The 21,053-nt window shown below is 41.1% G+C and overlaps 2 protein-coding genes across 2 annotated transcripts; both read left to right on the forward strand.

The window, feature by feature from the left end:
• The first annotated feature begins 371 nt into the window (after window positions 1–371).
• Window positions 372–11,442, forward strand: capn9 (calpain 9). Its single transcript, XM_079160028.1, has 20 exons — window positions 372–658; window positions 1,683–1,752; window positions 1,849–1,967; window positions 2,817–2,950; window positions 3,892–4,060; window positions 4,192–4,275; window positions 4,416–4,501; window positions 4,874–4,948; window positions 5,371–5,531; window positions 5,734–5,891; window positions 7,028–7,236; window positions 7,317–7,353; window positions 7,456–7,536; window positions 8,473–8,530; window positions 8,952–9,016; window positions 9,138–9,206; window positions 9,705–9,783; window positions 10,397–10,513; window positions 10,857–10,915; window positions 11,116–11,442. The coding sequence occupies exons 1-20, from the start codon at window positions 452–454 to the stop codon at window positions 11,140–11,142; spliced, it is 2,064 nt and encodes a 687-aa protein (XP_079016154.1). The 5' UTR covers window positions 372–451; the 3' UTR covers window positions 11,143–11,442.
• A 1,634-nt stretch (window positions 11,443–13,076) lies between these two features.
• On the forward strand, window positions 13,077–20,981 carry ltv1 (LTV1 ribosome biogenesis factor). The gene is made up of 11 exons (XM_079159507.1): window positions 13,077–13,247; window positions 14,121–14,252; window positions 14,417–14,611; window positions 14,935–15,022; window positions 16,021–16,153; window positions 16,278–16,503; window positions 17,043–17,170; window positions 17,311–17,453; window positions 18,903–18,955; window positions 19,128–19,328; window positions 20,268–20,981. Exons 1-11 carry the CDS (start codon window positions 13,245–13,247, stop codon window positions 20,376–20,378), a joined length of 1,413 nt encoding a protein of 470 aa, XP_079015633.1. The 5' UTR covers window positions 13,077–13,244; the 3' UTR covers window positions 20,379–20,981.
• Window positions 20,982–21,053: the final 72 nt, after the last annotated feature.

A 21,053-nucleotide genomic window follows, 5' to 3' on the forward strand; every position in this document is an offset into this window, starting at 1 on the left:
TACAGAGAGAAGTATAAATATGAATACATAAAGGAACAACAATACTTCTGTGGTCCTTTTAAGTGCACCAAAAGTTCCCTAACAGAGATACTGATTGAATGAGAACACCACTTCAAACTATTGAATTTGTCAGTTGCCAAACCACCACGAATTAATTCTTACAGTATCTTGTAAGTCAAACTCAAAGAGAGAGATAGAGAGAGAGAGAGAGAGAGATAGAGAGAGAGAGAGAGAGAGATAAGAGACTAAAGAGAGAGAGAGAGAGAGAGTCAGCTGGGGCGAGGTTCACCGCCACAGGAGGACGAACCAGTTTCTGTCTGGAGGGTGTGTACTCACTGCCCTACCGACCTGACAGGCTTTGTCCTGCATCAGACACACACACACACTCCATCACACGCCACCTCACGTCTCCTTCTTCCTCCGCTCACTGAGCTTCTTCGCCCCGAAGAAGATGCCTCTCCAGTCCACGCTGTCGGGCCAGGGCTCCGGCTCCAAGAAGGCCGTGGACACGCAGTTGGATGGGAAGTCGTTTGATGATCTGAGGCACGAATGTCTGAAGGAGGGGGTCCTGTTTGAGGATCCAGACTTCCCCGCCGAAGACTCCTCGCTCTACTTCAGCCAGAGTGTTCCTGTCAATATTGAATGGAAGAGGCCCAAGGTACGTAGGCACACATATCATTTGTAGATTTCAAGTTTTAGGGGGCTCAGATGATGCTCTCGTCAAAGCAGCATCCAGAAATGAAAGGCAAGAAAAGTGCCCAAATGTGTTGAAGTCTGTTCAATTTAGCCAATTTTGTCTCAAATTCAGTTTGTAAAATGTTGAATGAATGAAATATTGTGGTTTTCAAGGTGAGCTGATCATCTGATGAGATGTTCTATGATGGGTCAACACATGCTTTAATATTCTAGTAGTTTTTAGTTTAAAACGGTCATATTTACGATTCTAATATGCACTGAAAAGTCTCTTAAATGTAAGACTCTGGTTCAGGACAGGCTGAATAAATGAAAACTGTCTGACGCAGTTGAGTGAATGAGTGTTGGCAGCATTGGTAAGTAATTATTGATATTAAGGCCTTGAAGAAATACAGCGCAGGTTTATTTGAAGTTGGTTTTAGCCCGTCCTAGCTGCAAAACCAGTTCTGCAAGAAAACTGAGTAAATAGAGCCAAGTGCATGGGCTGTTTCCTCACTCTGAGCTCCGTACGCAGACTTTATCCCCACACACCTCAACGTTATCTGCAGTCAAATAAAACACTCTGCAGCTGCTCCGAAGACGAGCCCAGACGTTTGATTTGGTTGGTTTTAGCTGATCAGCTTAAGATTTATACATTTGTGAAAGCTTTCTTGATTTTCTTCACTGACGTCTGTCACTTGACTGTGTGCTTTAGCTCATTTCCAGCATTTCTACCTGTTAACATAACCTGACCTGAGTAAACTGTGGTAAACTCACCAATCACGTTTGTTACGATGACTACACATTTCTCTCTTGGGCGTTGCTTCAGAGTAAATGCTTCGGCTGCTTTCAGCTGGTGTGCTTTTTGTGTGTGTTTCATTGAGGGAATTCAGGCTGATTAATATGCCTGGAATGTGAACACACCTACTAAAGGCACTTGTGTCACCTCTCAACTGTCATTTTTTTTCTTCGTAAATACACCAACCTGTTCTTTTCCGGTTTCTCTACAGGAGATCTGCGACAACCCAAAGTTCATCGTCGGCAACGCAGACAGGACAGACATTTGCCAAGGACAACTTGGTTGGTACTCAAGTTGTCTGCATGAGTTGTTTTGTGTCTATTTTTATGCTCATATTTCACCCACTTACCCATGATGCACCCGTTTTGTCACCACAGGGGACTGCTGGCTCCTGGCAGCCATCGCATCCTTGACCCTCAAAAAAGAAACCCTGGCCCGAGTCGTCCCCCACGACCAGGACTTCGAGCGCAGATACGCCGGCATCTTTCACTTCCAGGTAGACCGCCGGCTGATTGGCTGCAGGCCGAGGAGGCGGAGATGGTTTCCCTCTGATTGAGTCTTTTGTGCTCGTTTTCAGACATTTCAGTCTCTGTCAAGAACAAGAAAACTAAACTTTACCTCGATAAAGACACAAATAATCCACCCAGATGAATCTATTCCTCTACATGTACAGTATGAGGAAGCAGCTGAAGCATAGTGTATATTTGATGGTCAAAACTCCTTTAATATAGTAAATGAACCCTCCATCCATCCAACCATTAACTCTACCGAGTTAACCTTTGCAGGGTTTAATGTTTTAAAACAAACGTTATAAAAACGTTAGATAAGACAGATCCAGATAAGAATAATCCCAAATATGAAATACTGTTTGTGAAGCTACAGATATCGTAGCTCCACAGTATGTGTGTTTATATAATAATATACAAATACATGAAAATAAGACACACATACTAAGCAGAGCAAATTAAATATAAAAAAGTCAACGTATGCAAACTACGCGGCATCTAGTGAAGCAGTAACAAAGAGCTTCACTTGCCTGGAACAGTTTAATCAAAAAGGCCGTATTCTCTCTAAAAGTATAATTGAATTATTTGTTTTTATGTCATAGAGATATTAAGGCTGAGAAGTATTTTTGGGGTGCATGTTTGCTTGATTGTCTTGGCCGATCACAATAATACAGGAGGTAGTCTTTTGCTCACAAATGAGCCAAAAATAACAAATCCAAGAAACAGAAGGAAATTGAAGAAGTGTAACTAAGCAAAACCTCCCCGATCCTCTAAATGTAACAGATAATGAAACAGTGAGAAAAGGATGTTTAGTGACACATTCTCTGTTTGTCCCTCAGTTCTGGAATCACAACAGATGGCTGGACGTGGTGGTGGACGACAGGCTGCCGGCGGTCAGAAACAAACTCATCATGCTTCACTCGGCCTCCAACGACGAGTTCTGGAGCGCCCTGCTGGAGAAGGCCTACGCCAAGTAAAAACATATTTTTGTACCTCCTAATCAGCGACAGATGATAAACATAATAAATCTACTTTGTTTTTCACCAAAATCACAATCATGTCACACTATAACTGTATTTTTTTTAATCATAAAGCTCTGCATTACACCCACATTTCTGAAAACTTTATCATGTGTGGAACTGAATGGACCATTCAAATGAATAGGGTTCATCCTCTGGGGAGCACAAAAAGCTCTCTGAAATTTCATCGGATTTGTGATTTGTTATGCTGCGTTCACACGATACGAACATCATCAGACGTTTTTGTTTCACCCTGTTCCTTTCCATCAAAAGGAATGCCGTTAGCCAGTTGCCCGGGCTATTTAACAACATAACTACGCTAACGAGTGCTTCAGCAACACTTCAACGGGGACTCGCCGATAATGTAGCTGACCACACTTTGTCGATTCTTTGCTTTTGTCGCTTGTGTTGTGAACACAGCATGAGATGAAGTTTGTCCTGAGAGTGGACCTTGAGGAAAGGTCATAAGAGTGTATAAACTAGGAAAAGGATCATCCTCTGGGGAGCATAAACATACCCAGTAAATGTCATGGTGTTAGAGTTTTAGCCATGCTAGCAGTTGGTCAATTAGTCCATCGCTTTGTTCCAGACAGAAATACATCAACAGCAATTAGACAGATTAAGATGTACAGGCGTTCATGGTCTCCATGAATCCCCATTGACTTTGGTAATGTAGACTCTTTAGTCTGTGTAAAAGCTGACAGTTTGGCCTGATAGCGCTGCCGTGTTGTCACCAAAAGGATCATGGTTCATCCCCTAGGGAACATCCAAAGCAAGACCACCATCCTTAAACTCTTAAACTGTGACAGCGTTTTAAATCTTTAAGTAGTTTGATTTCACTTTGTTAATTCTGCGTTAACCACCGTGACGTGTTTTGCTGTTTCCTGTTTTTTAGACTGCACGGCAGCTACGAGTCCCTGAAGGGCGGCAGCACGATGGAGGCCATGGAGGATTTTACCGGCGGTGTCGGTGAAGTTTACGAAACCAATAACGCCACAGACAAACTGTTCTCGACCATGAAGAAGGCGCTGGACAGAGGGTCCATGATGGGATGCTCCATTGATGTAAAAACCTTTTTTTCGTACCATTTAATTATTGTTACTTCCACCTGTCATACTGTACAAGACGTTTAGTAAGTACTTCAGCCGTGCTCTTCTGTTTTAAACACCTCTCTGGGCGTTTTGGTTTTCTCCAGATCACCAGCTCTGCAGAGTCTGAGGCCAAGACGACCACCGGCCTGGTGAAGGGCCACGCGTACTCCATCACAGGCGTGGAGGAGGTAACACTAGTTTTATGTATTTCTGAATGCAGATGAGGGGAAATTATATAGAAAACTTTTATTCAGTTTAATTACTTCTTCAGGGAAATTACGATACGCAAAATCTTACACTAACAAAAAACTAAATGTTTGATTTTCAGGTGACTGTCCGAGGTCAGAAGGTCCAGCTGGTCCGGGTCAGGAACCCCTGGGGTCAGGTCGAGTGGAACGGCCCATGGAGTGACGGGTAAGCATGAAGGACAAAACCACTTTATCTTGTCTACAGAGATATCTTGTGGACACAAGTCGTTAAAAGCATCTTTATTAGTATTATGATGCCAATGCGATTATTAGAGTATTATCGCATTATTTAGGATGAGAGAGTAAAATGACCAATCCTGGATATTTTACCAAACATGACCACATCATATTGTTATGGACATTGTTTGTCCTTCATCACACCACCAAAATGACTTTTCCTTGTAAAACTGAAGCCTTTCACAGTAAAATCTCATCTTATACTTTTGTCAGTTGTTCGTGGAAAGTATTGGCATTCTTTTTTCTCCGATTTTTGCATGTTAAGGTTGTAACAGATTGTTTCGTCTTGTGTCTGTTTCAGTTCCAGAGAGTGGAATAATGTTGACGCAGGCGATAAAAATCGCCTCCTGCAGAAAGCAGACAACGGTGAATTCTGGTGAGTCCACGTCATGACTTCGGTCCAAACTAAAGATTAAGAAATGGTTTTAACTGTATGCAACTTTGTCTTTGCGTTAGGTTTGTATATTAAATATGTTGCACGCAGGAATGTAGTGAACAGAATAATCACTGTAAAAAGAGTCAAAATCGTCTTTAATTTAATGTTAATGAAGGAGTTTTAGCATTTGGTGCTGTACACTTAAATCCACAGTAAGTATTACATTTCACACGCCAGTAAATATCTTTTTCTAACAGTGACTCACTAACAGTGAATAAACGCATTAAAATCTTTAAAAACATAATAACCAGACTTTATAATCAAACTCTGTGGCGATGTGTTTTGAGCACAAATGTGATCAAGATGAACTCTCGTGTATTCACTGTGTTTTGAGATGACATCGCTTGTGTTTGTGACTCCAGGATGGAGTTTAACGACTTCAAGAGGAACTACAACAAGGTGGAGATCTGCAACATGACCCCCGACGACCTGAGCGACAACACAAAGCGCCATTGGGAAGTAAACATGTTTGAGGGAAACTGGATCCGCGGCTCCACCGCTGGAGGATGCAGGAACTTCATCGGTGAGACCACCACCAATAGGAAACCAATAGGAATTTGCCTCCACTTTATTGCAGACTAAACAAGTTGGGTTTTACTGGCAACAGCTTAGATGATAGAATTAATTTAATATTAAAAATTCTTTTTTATTTCAAAGTTGATTTGTTGCCTTTTGTCATTAAACTGCCCGACTGCCATCTACATCTCCGAATCTTCAATCCGCAGACACATTTTGGACCAACCCGCAGTTCAAGCTGCAGCTGGAGGACGCGGACGATGACGACGACGTGTGCAGCGTGGTGATCGCTCTGATGCAGAAGAACAGACGAAAGCTGAGGAAGGAAGGCATGGACATGGAAACCATCGGCTTTGCAGTGTACGAGGTCAGAAAGAAACCGAACGAGCGACAGATTCCTGCTTGAAACGAGGTTTAAATATCTACATTTAAGTGTTTCCTGGCAGTGAAAGTGCAACTCATCAGAACAACCTTTCGGGTCAGGACTCCATGTTGGCTTTAACTATTTCAATTACTTTAACTTTACTTAAACTGAAACATGTCAAAGACAAGGCACCAAAATTGGTTTGATAGAATACAATTATGTGCTTTATAGTATAAGTAACAGTGAGGTTCATTTATTATCATATATTTAATGCTATTTTTACTGCAATACTGCTACATAAAAACATCTATGCGTACATATCAACAGGAAGTGTCATTGAGATCAGTTATGACGTATAACATGGCATCATCACAGATCCGGATATTGCAGTTGTAAAATGTTTATTGATTATGTTAGAGTAAAAAAGCAAGGGGCCTGATATTGATCCTTGTGGAACACCGTTATCAAAAACTTTATTTGACGCCATTTGCAACAGTTGTAAACGGAATCATGGAAAACAACTAATTCAAAATATGTCGCGATTGACGGATAATTGTTTTTAAATAATATTCTGATTCTCTGTGTTTCTATTGGAGAAGATTAATGAGGAGCTATAACGCGTTTTGTTAATGCATGTGTTAACTGCATGTCTGCACTTCAGTGGGCACAGACAAAAGGTGCTGCTGTGGTTCACTGAATGAATAAATGCATCTGTAGTATTTATGGTAAATTGACATTAAAACAGAAATTTGACGTTAGCTTTGGTCAGAAAAATCTCACAGCTTCTACATTTAAGATTTACGATTTTAATGTGTTGATTCTTGACCTTAAAACAATCTCATCACAAGGTCCATTTAGTAGCTGTTCTGGTTCTTTCAATCTTTAAAGGCTTTAAAATCTACAATCCACGACAACTGAGTGAAGTCTATTTGCTGTTGAAGATCATTTGATATGACCGAAAGCTCCGGAACAGCTACTAAATGGACGTTGAGGGCACATTGTTTTGTCGGTCAATCCTCAGGCCTTGTACTTCCCCTCACACTCCCCTACCTTTACGTATAACATTTTGTTTTGTGTTTATTAGCGTATCTTGTCCAGTTAGAACGAGTTAAATGAATCTCTCGTCTCTGCCCGTTCAGGCTCCAGAGGACGAGGACCAACTGGGCAAAGATTTCTTCCGCTACCACGCATCCAAAGCTCGCAGCAAGACCTACATCAACATGCGGGAGATATCGGAGCGCTTCACGCTGCCCCCTGGGAGTTACCTGCTGGTCCCCACCACCTTCCAGCCCCACCACGAGGCCGACTTCATCATCAGGGTCTTCTCCGAGAAGAAGACCGCGGCTATGTGAGTGTTTGAAACATCGGAGGAACAAAACTGGGTAAATGTCTCAACACAGGATCACAACTTGTGTTTCTGTTCCACAGCGAGATGGGAAGCAACGTTGACGCTGACCTCCCAGATGTAAGTAGATCACACCAGGAGCTCGATAATCAATAAACCCCGTTTAGTCAAACAACCGGTCCTGTTCGCTTGTACTGACGATGCCGTGTTGTTTTCCACCAGCCGGCCCCACCCTCCGCTCCGGAGGACGAGACGGACGAGGAGAAAGGCCTGAGGAGGCTGTTTGAACAGCTCGCTGGTGATGTAAGAAAACAGCAGAATCTCACGTTTGTGAAGCGTAGAGATCACATGACCTCGACCGGCGGGGTCTCTAGAGTTTTACCCTCTCAGACACTGAATGAGTAACCAGTAAACCCCCATGAATTTGGCATCGTAATGTTTTCGGTGATACCCAGCCCGAGTGAGCGTGGTAATCCTTTTTAGCCCCGATAGCAGCAGGAGAAGATTAATATATGTGTGTGAATGAGAGATGAAGTGCAAATCCCCTTTTTCCCCCGGTAAAGTAGAGGCCAGCCCAGGGCCCTTTGCTGCCTCTCTCTCATTATCACAATGAAAAGAGAAAAAAGAAGAAAGGCGTTATGTAAATGCAGTTTATTTACCTTTTGGCCGGTCAGTCCCAGGCAACTTTCTTTCCAGATTTGACACTTTGTAGGACCCATTTTCTCCACTGCAATCCCTCAGCGTTTTGGGCAAGACTGCAATTTTTGAACAACAATTAATGTTCAAACCTTTTTAAAAATGTGCATTTGCCTTAAATTGAATTTACTTAAACTCTCTTTATAAGAATAACTGTGTTTTCTTTTTACTTTGGTGTAGCAGATCTCAGACAAACAAAGTGATTCTAATGACTCAGTACTATTATGCAAAATGATGGAGCCAGGGCACATTACACATTGACATCGAAAAGAAACATTTCTAAAAGAAAGAGAACATTACTTAACTTACATTCATCAGGTGGACACAAACACAAATACACATCTTTAATATTGTAAAACAATGGGATATGAATAACAAGACTTTAGAGATGAACAATGTAAATTTGATAGGATACATTCAAACTACAGTTTTATATATATATATATATATATATATATATATATATACATATGATGTTATAATAATAGGGTCAGTTTTGTAGATTACCATGTATGAATTTAAAGTTTCCTTGTGTGTCTACAGGACGAGGCCATCTCCGTCAGAGAGCTCCAGCAGATGCTGAACGGCGTCCTCAGCAGACGTAAGTATTTTGAGGGCTTTTTGTCAGCTATAGTCCCTTTAGTTTCATTTCCTTTTTTTCCACTTTCTTGTCTAATTTTAGGCTTCAATAAATAGACATTGTTCCACTTTAAGAGGCCGCGAGACAAAAACACTGGGAACTGCTGTTGTAAAGCAAATTTTAAAGATTTCCCTTCGAATGCAACCCTTTGTGTCATCAAGTAAAAAGCCCAGAAGAAGCTTGTTATCCTCTAATTTATGGTCTAACATGCTAATATAACAAAATGTACAGAAATGATTGAATACCCAAATAGTGTATCAGGCACCTTTCATCTTACTTGTACTACAAGTTTCTGTACATTTGTTTCCATGTTTTTCCACTTTGATGCACATTTTAAAAAGCTAACTGTTCCACTTCTTTTTGAAATCTGTGTTGCTTTTAGGAAAAGAGATCAAATTTGAAGGCCTGAGTCTGAGCACCTGCCACAGTATCATCAACCTGATGGATGTATCCTTCCACATCACCCACTGACTCGTTTCAAAACGTTAGATGTCAGGCTACATGAGTAAACATGAATCCTGTTACAATAAAATGCTTTTGGAAAGTTTTTCCCTTGACAGTAAACCAGGTGGACAACACAGGCCAGCTGGAGTTCCAAGAGTTTAAGGTCTTCTGGGAAAAGATGAAGAAGTGGATCGTACGTACTCATTACTCAGTACTCATTTACTCAAGTAAAAGTACAAATTACACAGATTATGAAAATACTCTGTTTCAAGTAGAAGACCTGCATTCAAAATGTTTACTTAAGTAAAAGTACAAAAGTATTAGCATCAAAGTATACTTAAAGTACCAAAAGTGAAAGTGCTCGTTATGCAGAATGACACATAAAAGGTGGAGGTGGAGCTCATTTTAATGAATTTATATATATTTTATACACATTGCTTTATATACTGCTGGGTAATCCTTTTATAATATATTGATATTTTGTATTAAGACTCTTAAAGCGTGTACATTTTTCCCAATGAGCTGTAGTGAAGTAGAAGTATAAAGTAGCATAAAATGGAAATACTCAAGTAAAGTAAAGTACTTCATAATTGTATTTAAGTACAGTACTTGAGTAAATGTACTCAGTTACATTCTGGTGGTGGAGTGTTTTTGTGCTTCGGGCTGTTAATCTGAGCTTCTGATGTTCCAGATGCTCTTCTTGTCCTTCGACACCGACCGCTCAGGAAAGATGTCGTCCTACGAGCTTCGCAGCGCTCTCAAAGCTGCAGGTGAGAGTCGACTGTTGAACATGACGATGAGTAGGATTCTCCTAAAAAAAGACACGTACAGACACACACAAAGATAATCAAATCGGGGACCAGCCCGCTCTCGCCAAAAAGGCGTATGAATGACGCAACAATTTGCAGGTCATTAAAAACGCTTTTCTTGGTTTTTGTGTACGACACGTCGTCTGTACCGACTTCAATGTAAATGGGTTCACAATAACTACAATAATAAGCCTCAGAATGATCATAGTAACGCTTTTTTGGCGTTAGTTTGTGTTTATTTAAGGAATACTTCTCGAATAGTTTAATTGAAACCATCTTTGCATGCTCCTTAAAATCAATGTGTAATTTTCATGTGTTTTAAAATATATGACATTATATCTTTCAGTGTCTATATATATATATATATATATATATATATGTTTGTTTCACAGGATTTACCAACTTTATTATTTGTATTTGTTCTCGAGGCAGTATTAGTTGAAGTAAAAGTGATACCAGTAGTATTACAGTTTATTGTGTTTGTGGTAGTAGCAGCAAAAGCACCACAGCCAATAAACACGTCAGTCATCGGTTTGTGGGAATAATCTAGTGTCTTGCGTGTAAATCTTTTCAGGCATGCAGCTGAACAACAAACTCCTGCAGCTGATCGGCTTGAGGTTTTCTGACGACAAATACGACATTGACTTCGACGACTACCTCACCTGCATCGTCCGTCTGGAGAACATGTTCAGTACGTTGAAATAAGACCCTCCAACTGGGTTCACGGTCCATTAACGGCCCACAATGATCACAGTAAAGATGTATTTCTTTAATGAATTGTTAAGATAAGATAATCCATTATTGGATTCCAGAGCGGGAATTCAGGTGTTGCAGCAACACAAGGATGAAAATAAATGAATAATTAGAAATATAACAAATAAAAATAGAGTCTAAACTCAAATGAACATGTTCAGTATGTATAAAAGAAGACAGAAGTTGAGATAAATCCTCCACTAGGTCCACAATAACCACATTAATGCTTGAAAAGAGATATTTGCTACTTTGAGCTGACTGAAACTCTTCCTCTTAACCAGGAGCTTTCCAGGTTCTGGACAAATCCCACAGAGGGCGGGTGAACATGAACATCATGCAGGTAAAAACCACATTCATGGAACACGACACCCTTTAATCTCTGCAAACACTATGGAGGTGTTTGTTTGTTTTTACCAAACCTGCTAAACCAGATGGATGGATTTCATCCTGTGATTGTCTTTCTTATCACAAGAGAGTTTTCTCTCTTAACACTCGACTGACTTTGGTTTAATTTGAGTTTATTCTCTCTTCCCCTCACAGTTCCTGATGTTGTCGATGAACGTCTGAGGAAACGCTGAGAGCAAACAGAAGCCACCAGAAGAACAAAACCTGTGCAGCGTGCTGAATATTCAGGCCGTAACGATACATTTTCTTATTCATGCCTCAAACTCACAGTATCTATCGGTTTTTATTTTTATTTCTTTTGGCTAAATAAAGTGAAATACTTGCTGCGCGGAAGAGTTGGAACGCTGGGATCAACTGTTAAAATTTGCCGACTCATGCCTTTGGACCAAACATTGTTTTATTTTCTCTGCTCTCTGCGTAAATGGAAATAAACTTTGAATAAAAACGCTGCTGAGTTGAAGATATCAGTTTATTTTTGTGATTAAATAAATAGTTTGTCTTTATAACTACAACACCGACAGCACAGTGAAACCTGACAGGGTGGGCAGGTTAAGTTGTTATTTATGATCCTTAATTTGCTTTTTAACCAACAAGAGTTCAGTGACTGAAACTTCTCCAAAAGTTGAATGGATTGTTCTTTTACTTTAATCAATCAGACATGTTTTGGATGTCAATAGTGGCAGAAGGGCTCAGATAATTTAGGAGTAAAGTAAAGAAATATTCTATATTCTAATAATATGAACAATAACGTATTAATTGAGTTATATTTTGTATTAATAATTATAATCTGCAAAGTAATCAAATCAAATGTAGTGGAGTAAAACATACAATGAGTACAAGTATAAATTAGCATAGAATGGAAATACTCAAGTAAAGTACAAGTGACTCAGATTGTACTTTAGAAGTAAATGTACTTAGTTACTTCCACCAATGTTGCGTGGCATTACAGTCATTTGTTTTGCTGTCACCACAGGGGTTGTTTTGATAACCAGATAATAAAGATACTGAACGTAAAAATAACATTCATGCAGGTGGATCAGTGTAAAAGATGTGCAGGGTGTAGATTGTAGATTGTAGATTGTAGATTGTAGATTGTAGGTGAAGGTGAAGGTATTCCTTTGACAGAAGGAAAGAATGTTGTTTGAACTGGAACAACAGGAAACATTGCACAGCCACCGATGTTTAGAGTGAGATATGGAAAAACACCAGAGTGAACTTATTGATGTTGGATGAGAAATACTTTTGGGCTCCTGCCCACGTAGTGTAGGCGTGGAGGGGAATGAAGGTGTGGATGTGTCTGATAAATAGTAATTAAAGTCACAGAGCGGCTGCTTTAACAGAAGCTCAGGTTAAAGAATAAGTGTGGTGATATTCTACATTTGTTTATTGTCTACAAATCCCACAAAAGGACCAAAACCATCAGTGAATGTTTCCACTAACTAGTATTGTTTGTGTATCAGAGCCTGATGCATCGTCTTCCTCTGACCCATAGAGCTCCATTAAACACACATCAGTCAGCCTCACTGTTGAACTGTTGTTCAATATAATAATGTTCCTCTATCATGAATAAACACACTGTAGTTTATTTTGACTCAATCACACACACACACATCGTCCTGCTGCCACAAATATTCACAAAAAAATAAACTAATAAATAAAAAATGTATTTTGTTTGTAAACTAATTTAGTAAATTCCACAAATAAAAATAAAACAGAAAATGTAATTAAATAATGAAATGCTTAAAAGACTGCCTGATTTTAAGTGGTAGAATATAACTCATTTACTGTGCTGTATTTTTATGTACTACGCTCTCCAGGCCAGCAGGTGGCGGTAATGCGCATATAAACTGGTTTTCCACCAACAGTACATGAAGAGAGAAAGATTGTGGACTATACCAACAATGCGTAATGAGGGAGTACCTGGTGTATAATGACATGAATGACATGAATAATACAAACACAAGTTTCCATTTAAGATAACTCATGATTTACAATAAAAATGTAAACTAATCCCGCTAGCTCTCCATATTAAATCATATTGATATCCTTTTAAACCCTCCTCCGCCCCCCGTTTCTCCCAAAATGGTTCTTTCCAGCAATGGTAGCCGCAGCATGGTGAAGGATAACCCAGCGTGGATGAACAACAACAACGACAGTTTCTGGATTTAAACAGTTATTTGTTTTTAACTGCCACCTGTCGTTAGAGATTTGACCGTCTTTAAACCCGATTAGTCGAAGGACAGCGGCAGAGATTCCGTTACAACATGGTAAACTGACATTTTTAAGCTAACAAGCTAACCTTTATAGCTAACAGCGACGAACGTCACCGATGTGCATTAAAAATAACATACAAATAACATCGTAAACTAAATGTTCGTTTGTATTGTTCGTTTGCTCTTGTTTTTATATTATTTGATATGTGTATCGTTACAATACATATATAAATATATATTTCTATATATAAACAAACAAACAGGTTAACAGTAACTATCTTGCTGGGGTTGCAAAAATATATGTAACGTAGATAAATAAGAGCAGATGTGCATTGTTCGGTAGTGTTTGAAACCTCCTTAGAAATGTCAAATGTCAATAACTGCCTCCTTATTTGGTCAAATGAATGCTTTGGACACCAGTGGACTGTAAGGCGTCGTGTAAACACACTTCATGTAATCTCACCAAAAACGAGACGAAACTCACCAAGCTGTCCTGTTATAGCCAAACACATCGTAAACTTCCCCACTCATACAAACTGCCTGTAGTGAGCCACCAGACTAAAACTAAAAATCTAAACAAACCAATACACCACTTAATTACTTCAAGCAGCTAATTGTCTCCTGACGTGCTGTCCAATGAAATTGAAGGATGCTGCTGTGGCTCTGAACATGTGAGGTTAACGAGGTTGTGTGTAAAAATGACTCTCAGCACAGCATGGTCGGGTACAGTCAGTGTCAGAATATGAACAACAGCTCCCCACTGCATCTCTCTTTGCTCAAGGGCACCTCATTCAGGGGTAATAAGGGAGAGGGGAGTTTACGCTGTTGTCCTCCTCGCCACCCAGATTCACCCCCGCGGGGAGGTCGAACCAAAGACTTCACCGTTCTATCATCACAGCCATTCACTGCAGCGTTTGTGTCTTCCAGCCTCATCGAAAGAAGAAGTCGTTCATCGAAAAGAAGAAGGCCGTGACCTTTCACCTCGTCCACAGGAGTCAGAGGGACCCGCTGGCTGCAGATGAGAAAGCCCCACAGCACGTCCTCCTGCCCGCCATCAAGGTACACGTTAACGGTGTTGTTGTTTAAAGAATAGACTATACAATATACAACAGAGACGTGCCGCCCCTGTGAGTTAAGAGCAGTTCAACCAATGAGCGTTGTACTCTTGAAACCTTTTTTATGTTCTGAACTATTCAGCATTTCCGTCGTTCGATGTTTCTCAGGGGGACACGGAGAAGAGGCGCGAGGAGCAAAGGGACTTTGGCGTTTTCTTCGACGACGACTACAACTACCTGCAGCACCTGAAGGAGGCGGTGCCCACGAACGAGCTGGTGGCAGCCGCACCCGGCGCCAGGCGGCCGGGTCATCTCCGTGATGAGGATGAGGAGAACTCGGAGGAGGGTGACAACGCCGTTCCTGTAAGTTGACTCAGTTAATCCTGGAAAAGTTCTGGCGTTTAAAAATGGCTTCCCCAGAGCTGGAAAGATTTTGAGGTGCTTTTACTTTGAAATAAAATTTGTAGAAAAGTTCTGGCATTTCATATCATGACTTCAGGGTCCGTTATTTTATTATTTTCTGGTCCTCTTTGTTAGAAAGCAGTTTGCTACTAGCGAAGGAGACCTCAAAATAGATTTTCTAAATGCAGCTGATCAGACTGTTAATCCTAGAGGTCATCAAGTAAAAACTGTTAACTGTTTTAAATAAGTTACAAAATGTTTCCTGTTTTTGTCCGATGGTACAGGCAATGACCATCAACCTGCCGTCCTCAGTGTTCGCCTCAGAGTTCGAAGAGGAGGTGGGACTTCTGAACAAAGCGGCTCCTATCTCAGGTAAACATCGGCTTAAAATGGCATTAAAGGGAAACGTCTGTGTGTTTCTAAACGCTGTAACCGTGCGCTGTGAGCTGCGAGAGCCAGTGAGCAGCGTCAATGTCGCGCTACGTTCATTAAAAGGCTCAGATTGTTATCTTTAGTGTCTGACAACTTTATTGAAACTTAATTTAAATACGTGCGGCCGTCAGATTGAAAAACGTCGTCCACATCGTTAAAATCCTCTAAATATTCAGCCACGACATTGAAGATCTTTTAGATAACACGAAGCTTCTCCAACGTCACCTCGTGAGATTTCAGAAGGAGACCGTAATGTCGTCCGACACTTCTAACAATCTGAGCCCGTCGGTGGCAGAAACGAGAACTTTTAGTGCTCGTAAATGGCGGTTTAAGCTTGCCCCCCCCCAAAAAATATTGCACTGCTTCCTGTGAGCGTCTGCTGTCTATACTGCTCTCGCTGAAAACTGGACTGATTTCACACTGGAAAATACAAATGTCACCCTGTTAGTACGTTATGAGCTTTGTCGACCTCTGCTGGTGTTCAGAGGGAACTGTGAGAGATGTAAATGTAATCTTTCAGATTAAGCACCTTCAAAATGAAACTCATAATTATAAATAGATATGTTGTGTGTTTAACTAATCACCCTGAAGATTTAAGAAACAGAGTTGCTTTGTCCTGATTCAGCGCAGATTAGTTGAAGACAGCACTTCTGAAAATCTATTCTGTGTCATCAGCAGCGATCAGATACTTCTAAGGCTAAACTGCTGGTATTGTTTTGTAGACAGTCTTGAAACTAGTTCTGGATCTCCTTCGTGCACATACAGATCTATACCTGAGCTCGATGTTGGGATTAAACTGGACGTGTTTCCAGTTTCCTGGGGGACGTTTTACTTTTACCGCTTGCTGCCGTTTGTTGTCCCCAACATGTGAAGCGGCCTTAAAGCAGCTTTAAAAAGGTTTCCGGGTGTCAGCATCTCGTTTGTGTGTTTCGCTTCAGGACCGCGTCTGGACATGGACCCCGACATCGTGGCTGCTCTCGACGAAGACTTCGACTTCGACGACCCCGACAACCTCCTGGACGACGACTTCATCGTCAAAGCAAACACAGCGAGTGGAGCAGCGGACACGAAGTAAGAAACGGAATATAAATGCATCCTTCTTCAGATTTTCTTTATTTTAAACTTGCTTTTTTTTAAAAGTGATTAACGTTGTTTTCTGTCTTTGATGATTTCCTGTGTGTGTAACCTGTGGCAGAGGTGATGAAGATGATGATGATGATGATGGTGATGAGTGGGAGGACACAGACTCTGAAGGAGACGTTGACTCTGAAGGCGGGTTTTCGGGCGACGGGGAAAGACGCGCTCCAGAGTTTCTGTTCATGGACGAGGAGACGAAGAGTCGCTTCACGGAGTACTCGATGACGTCGTCTGTGATGAGGAGGAACGAGCAGCTCACCCTGCTGGACGACCGCTTCGAAAAGGTGAACTTTCACTTTGAACTATTATTTACTGACACAGTGGTGGAATGGAACTCAGTACATTTATTAAAGTGCTGTTTTTAAGTTCAAAGTCAAGGTACTTGTTCTTTAGTTGAGTCTTTATACTCCACTACATTTACCAGACAAATACATTTACCAGTTGTAGAAACTGTTTGTGATGAACTGAAGGATGAAATGTTCCTTTATGTGTTGATAAAATCCTCCTACTTCTTCAGATTAATAAACTATTTAAAAAGACTCTTGGATCAGCTGGAAAATGCTTCATAACAAAGCTGAAAACAGGTTGTTTGTTCTTTCTAGAGATACGAGGTTCTCACAGGAACACATGATGATCTTATAGAATATGATGCTTTGATGAAGATTCAACTAGACAACAGGATGTAAAGGAGTTACAATGCAACATACACATGAATGCAGCAGTGATATTAATCCAGATACCTCATGTATACGTTAGTAAAACACTGAGAGGTGCTTTTAGTTTTCGTACTCGAGTTGTTCCGTTAACATTTCCGTCGCTTCAGTTCTACGAACAGTTTGATGACGACGAGATCGGCGCTCTGGACAACGCTGAGCTGGAGGGCTTCATCCAGCCGGACAGCGCTCGCCTGGAAGAAGTGATCAAAGACTACTTCATACAGAAACAGAAAGAGTGAGCGCTGCTTATATGTATTATTGATTTGATTCAGTCTTTAGTTGTGTTGAAGTTTTATTAAAATCATCTGGTGGGCGATTGATGCATCGGGTTTTGTTGAAGCCAGCTGACAAACGCGCGTCTTGTTTGCGGTTCAGATACTTGAGGCCCGATGACTTGGGTCCAAAAGAGCTTCATGTCCTGAAGGAGGAGGATGAAGACGAGGAGGAGGAGGAGGAGGAGATGGAAAGGATTGTTATCAAGGCTCCAGAAGAGAAGTGGGACTGTGAAACCATCATCAGTGAGTTTAAGTTCCACTCTTCACTCATCCAGCAGTTTCTTCATCGGCAGAAGAAACGTGAAGCGAAGAATCCTCTTTAAGGTTCAGCAAACACAGTGAAGTTAGTTTTGTATTAGTTTGAAGGCAAAGTTGATGCAGCTAGACGCACAGTTTCCTTCCGCTGCCGGTGTTTGTGCTAAGCTAAGCTAAGCTAAGCACACCCTTGAGCTACTGTACAAAGATGGAATTGAAATCTAGGACCGTCCTCGACCAAAGAAAATCTCGTCCGGTTTTGTCCACTAATCGATTAGTTTCTGTTTTTGAGCTTCTCCTCAAAGAATCACACAGAAGCTCTTTGTATCAGAGATCCTAAGTTTCTTGTAAATAAGCGTAAAAAAACCGACTATTCGTGTAAAGAAATCTTAGTCGACTCATCAACTAACAGGGCCATCCTACTAAAATCTAACCTAAATATTCCTCTAACTCCGGGAGACAGAAAAGAAGCACATGTCCTAAAATAGAGGTCACTAATAGGAGGACCGTGGTCCGGATCTGGGTCCAGACCCGGACCTAGAACCGATCAATTCTGTTCTAGCCTTTACGGCACAGTAACACCCACAGAATCAGTGCATGCGTCCTAAACCGTCTCACGTGATGCAACTCAGCCAATCAAATCTGTGCATTCTGATGAGCATTGGGACTCGAGTCAGTGAGACACACACACACACACACACACACACACTCTCTTTGAGCAAACATGCCCACTCAGATCACATGTTAGATATTATGTCGTTAATAAACTGGACCTCTGTGAATTTGAATTGAATACCCCTGTTCCTGAACTGTCGGAGTATTTCATCGTTAAACTGCATCGACGGCTGATGTGATATAGAAGCAACTGGTTCAGTGCAGGTCGTGACACAGCAGAGGATAAATAAAAGTTAATGATCTTCAACATGTGGGCATCTTCTTTAATAAAGCTTCAGGATCCCACGCCGTAGTACAACGTCTCTCTTTTCAAACATTAGATCAGTGTACTCACCTGCTGGCTGAGGCCTTTTAGGCGTTTTCATTGGGAGCCAAAGGTTGAAGTCGTATCTGCTCCACGTCAGTGCAGTAAAGTTAATTTGGTCAAAGGTCGACTCCTCCATCTTAAGATGTCACAAGTGCTGTGCAGCCCGTAAATGCTCTCGGGTAGAGTGAAATATGATGTTTGTGTTGATCTTCTCGGGTTTTTATACATTTTAAAATATTTCTTTTTCGTGGGGGGAAAAAAAAACTAGTCAAAAAGTAATTCCATAAGTAAAGAAAAAAACAACTTTCAGGTGTTGAAACGACATAATATATATAATATGCAACATCATATAGGTAGTTTATGTGCTGTATTTAATGGTGAGATGGGTGAGACACTAGTTAATAGTTTCTGTATCCGTTTGTTGTTGACTGCATGATGTTTCTTGTTTTCTCCAGGTACATATTCCAACATGTATAACAGACCCAAAGTCATTCAAGAACCACCAAAGGTATGAAAACACTCTTTTGTATTAGACATAAAGAGGCGAAACTGTCCCACCATGAGACCGTATTTTATAAAAATAAATGTAGAGTTGTCAACAGCGAGAGACAAATTTTCCACGTAGACTAACAATAAGACTTGAACCCAACCCCCGTTCTTTGACTTCCTTCTGTCCTCAGACGAAGCCGATCCGTGTGTCCCATAAGACGGGCATCCCTCTGGACGTCCTTCCTGCCAAAGGCCTCACGGCCAAGCAGGTGGAGCGCATGACGATGATCAACGACTCGGACCTGCCGCGCGTCTCCACGCAGCCCCGCGACAAGGAGGAGAGCACAGAGGAGAGGAAGGCGAGGAAACAAGCCATCAAGGAAGAACGCAAGGTGAGGAAGAGGAAAAAAAGGCTATACAGAGGATATTACCAAGGTGTTACTCCTCCTATAATCCTTCTCACCGCTCACTACACAACATTGACATGTCTGTGTGTCTATTCTAAAAACTATTACACGATGCTTCATGTGTTAAAGCTGCATTCTCACTAATGTCCACCAGGGGGCGACTCCTCTGGTTGTATAGAAGTCTATGAGAAAATGACTCTACTTCTCTCTTGATTTATTACCTCAGTAAACATTGTAAACATGAGTTTATGGTCTCAATCTCTAGTTTCAAGTCTTCTTCAATACAGCATGATGTTCATTTAGTAAACTATGGTCCATTTAGAGTCAAACAGACCATAATGCAGGGTGTGCTTTAGGGCGGGGCTTACTGTGATTGACAGGTCTCTCCTCCCACAGTCCAAATATAGTCACCAAACTCGAGGCTTCAAAACAGTCACACACTGGAGTTTATTTTGACTCAATCACACACACACACACACACACACATTGTCCTGCTGCCACAAATACTCACTAGAGCACCAAATGTGGATTAATCCGCCGCTGAAAATAGTCCCCAACAAATGCTGTATGTCCTCCTGTTTGTTTACAAAGTGAGCAGCTGTTTAAGGAAATTACTGGACCTTTTTTTTTTTAAATGAAACTATACATTTGTTATTTTAAATATTTTGTCTTTAGTAAGGAGCTGAGAGACACAGACAGGAAGTGAACAAGGGATTTGCCAACAGTAAAGAAAATGACTCCAGAGGCCGGTCATTCTGCGTTTACTCTGCAGACAACCTGGATTCAAATGTTTAACAAAAGAAGGGCGTCATCGGTATTGCAGTTAACCTTTTTCCCCGATAAGAAAAGCTACACAATGCCAACCACGGAGGACAAGACGTCATGAAAATATGTCTTTAAAATTCTGACCTGTGTGTTGAGCAGGAGCGGAGAGTGGAGAAGAAAGCCAACAAGATGGCGTTCATGGAAGAAAAAGTCCGACAGGAGAAGCAGATGGTGAACCTGAGAACGAACGTTCAAGGCCTGAAGCTTTAGTTACGAACTGCCGACACTCTGCCCGCACAGACCGTTGGTGGCGTCATCGGTGGAAAACGCGGCGCTTCACGTGAGCGGAGCTGACAAAACGAGCCACAAACTGGAGGAGGGACGGGATGCAGAGACCCTCGAGTTTCCTCAACTCATCAGGAGATGTTTAAATAGATACAGACACACTGGGTCTGCTCAGGCATCTGAATCGGTATTGTAAATTTAAAAAAAAAAAAAAGGCATCTGAACGTCTCTCGTTGAAACTAAAGGCTGGCTGATGATGCCACTCATGTCTGTACGTTAGCAGTTAGCATCCTTAGCTCCTCTAAAGCTCACTAGTAATGCCATATATCTTATTTGTTTAAAAGCAGAAGTGTAAAAACAATAAACCGCCATGTTAACGGGGGGTTTCGGTGGCTCGTAAAGAAACAAGGCACAGTCTGACAGCCTTCATATAATATAACTAGTTTGTTTCTCCGTCTGTGTGCTAAAATGAGTTGGCTGCTGACATAGTTTCATATTTATAAGAGTGGTATCAGTCTTCTCATCCAGCTCTCTGTCAGAAAACCTTTTTCCAAAAATGAGAACATTTAAATAAAGATTTTTCTATTCCTCAAAGAATCATTTTGGTGTTTCTGCCAAAACTCCATCATATTAAAAGATTTCCATCGATACTCAACACTT

This window comes from Pholis gunnellus (genome assembly GCF_910591455.1).
Source record: "Pholis gunnellus genome assembly, chromosome: 5".
Lineage (NCBI taxonomy): Eukaryota > Metazoa > Chordata > Actinopteri > Perciformes > Pholidae > Pholis > Pholis gunnellus.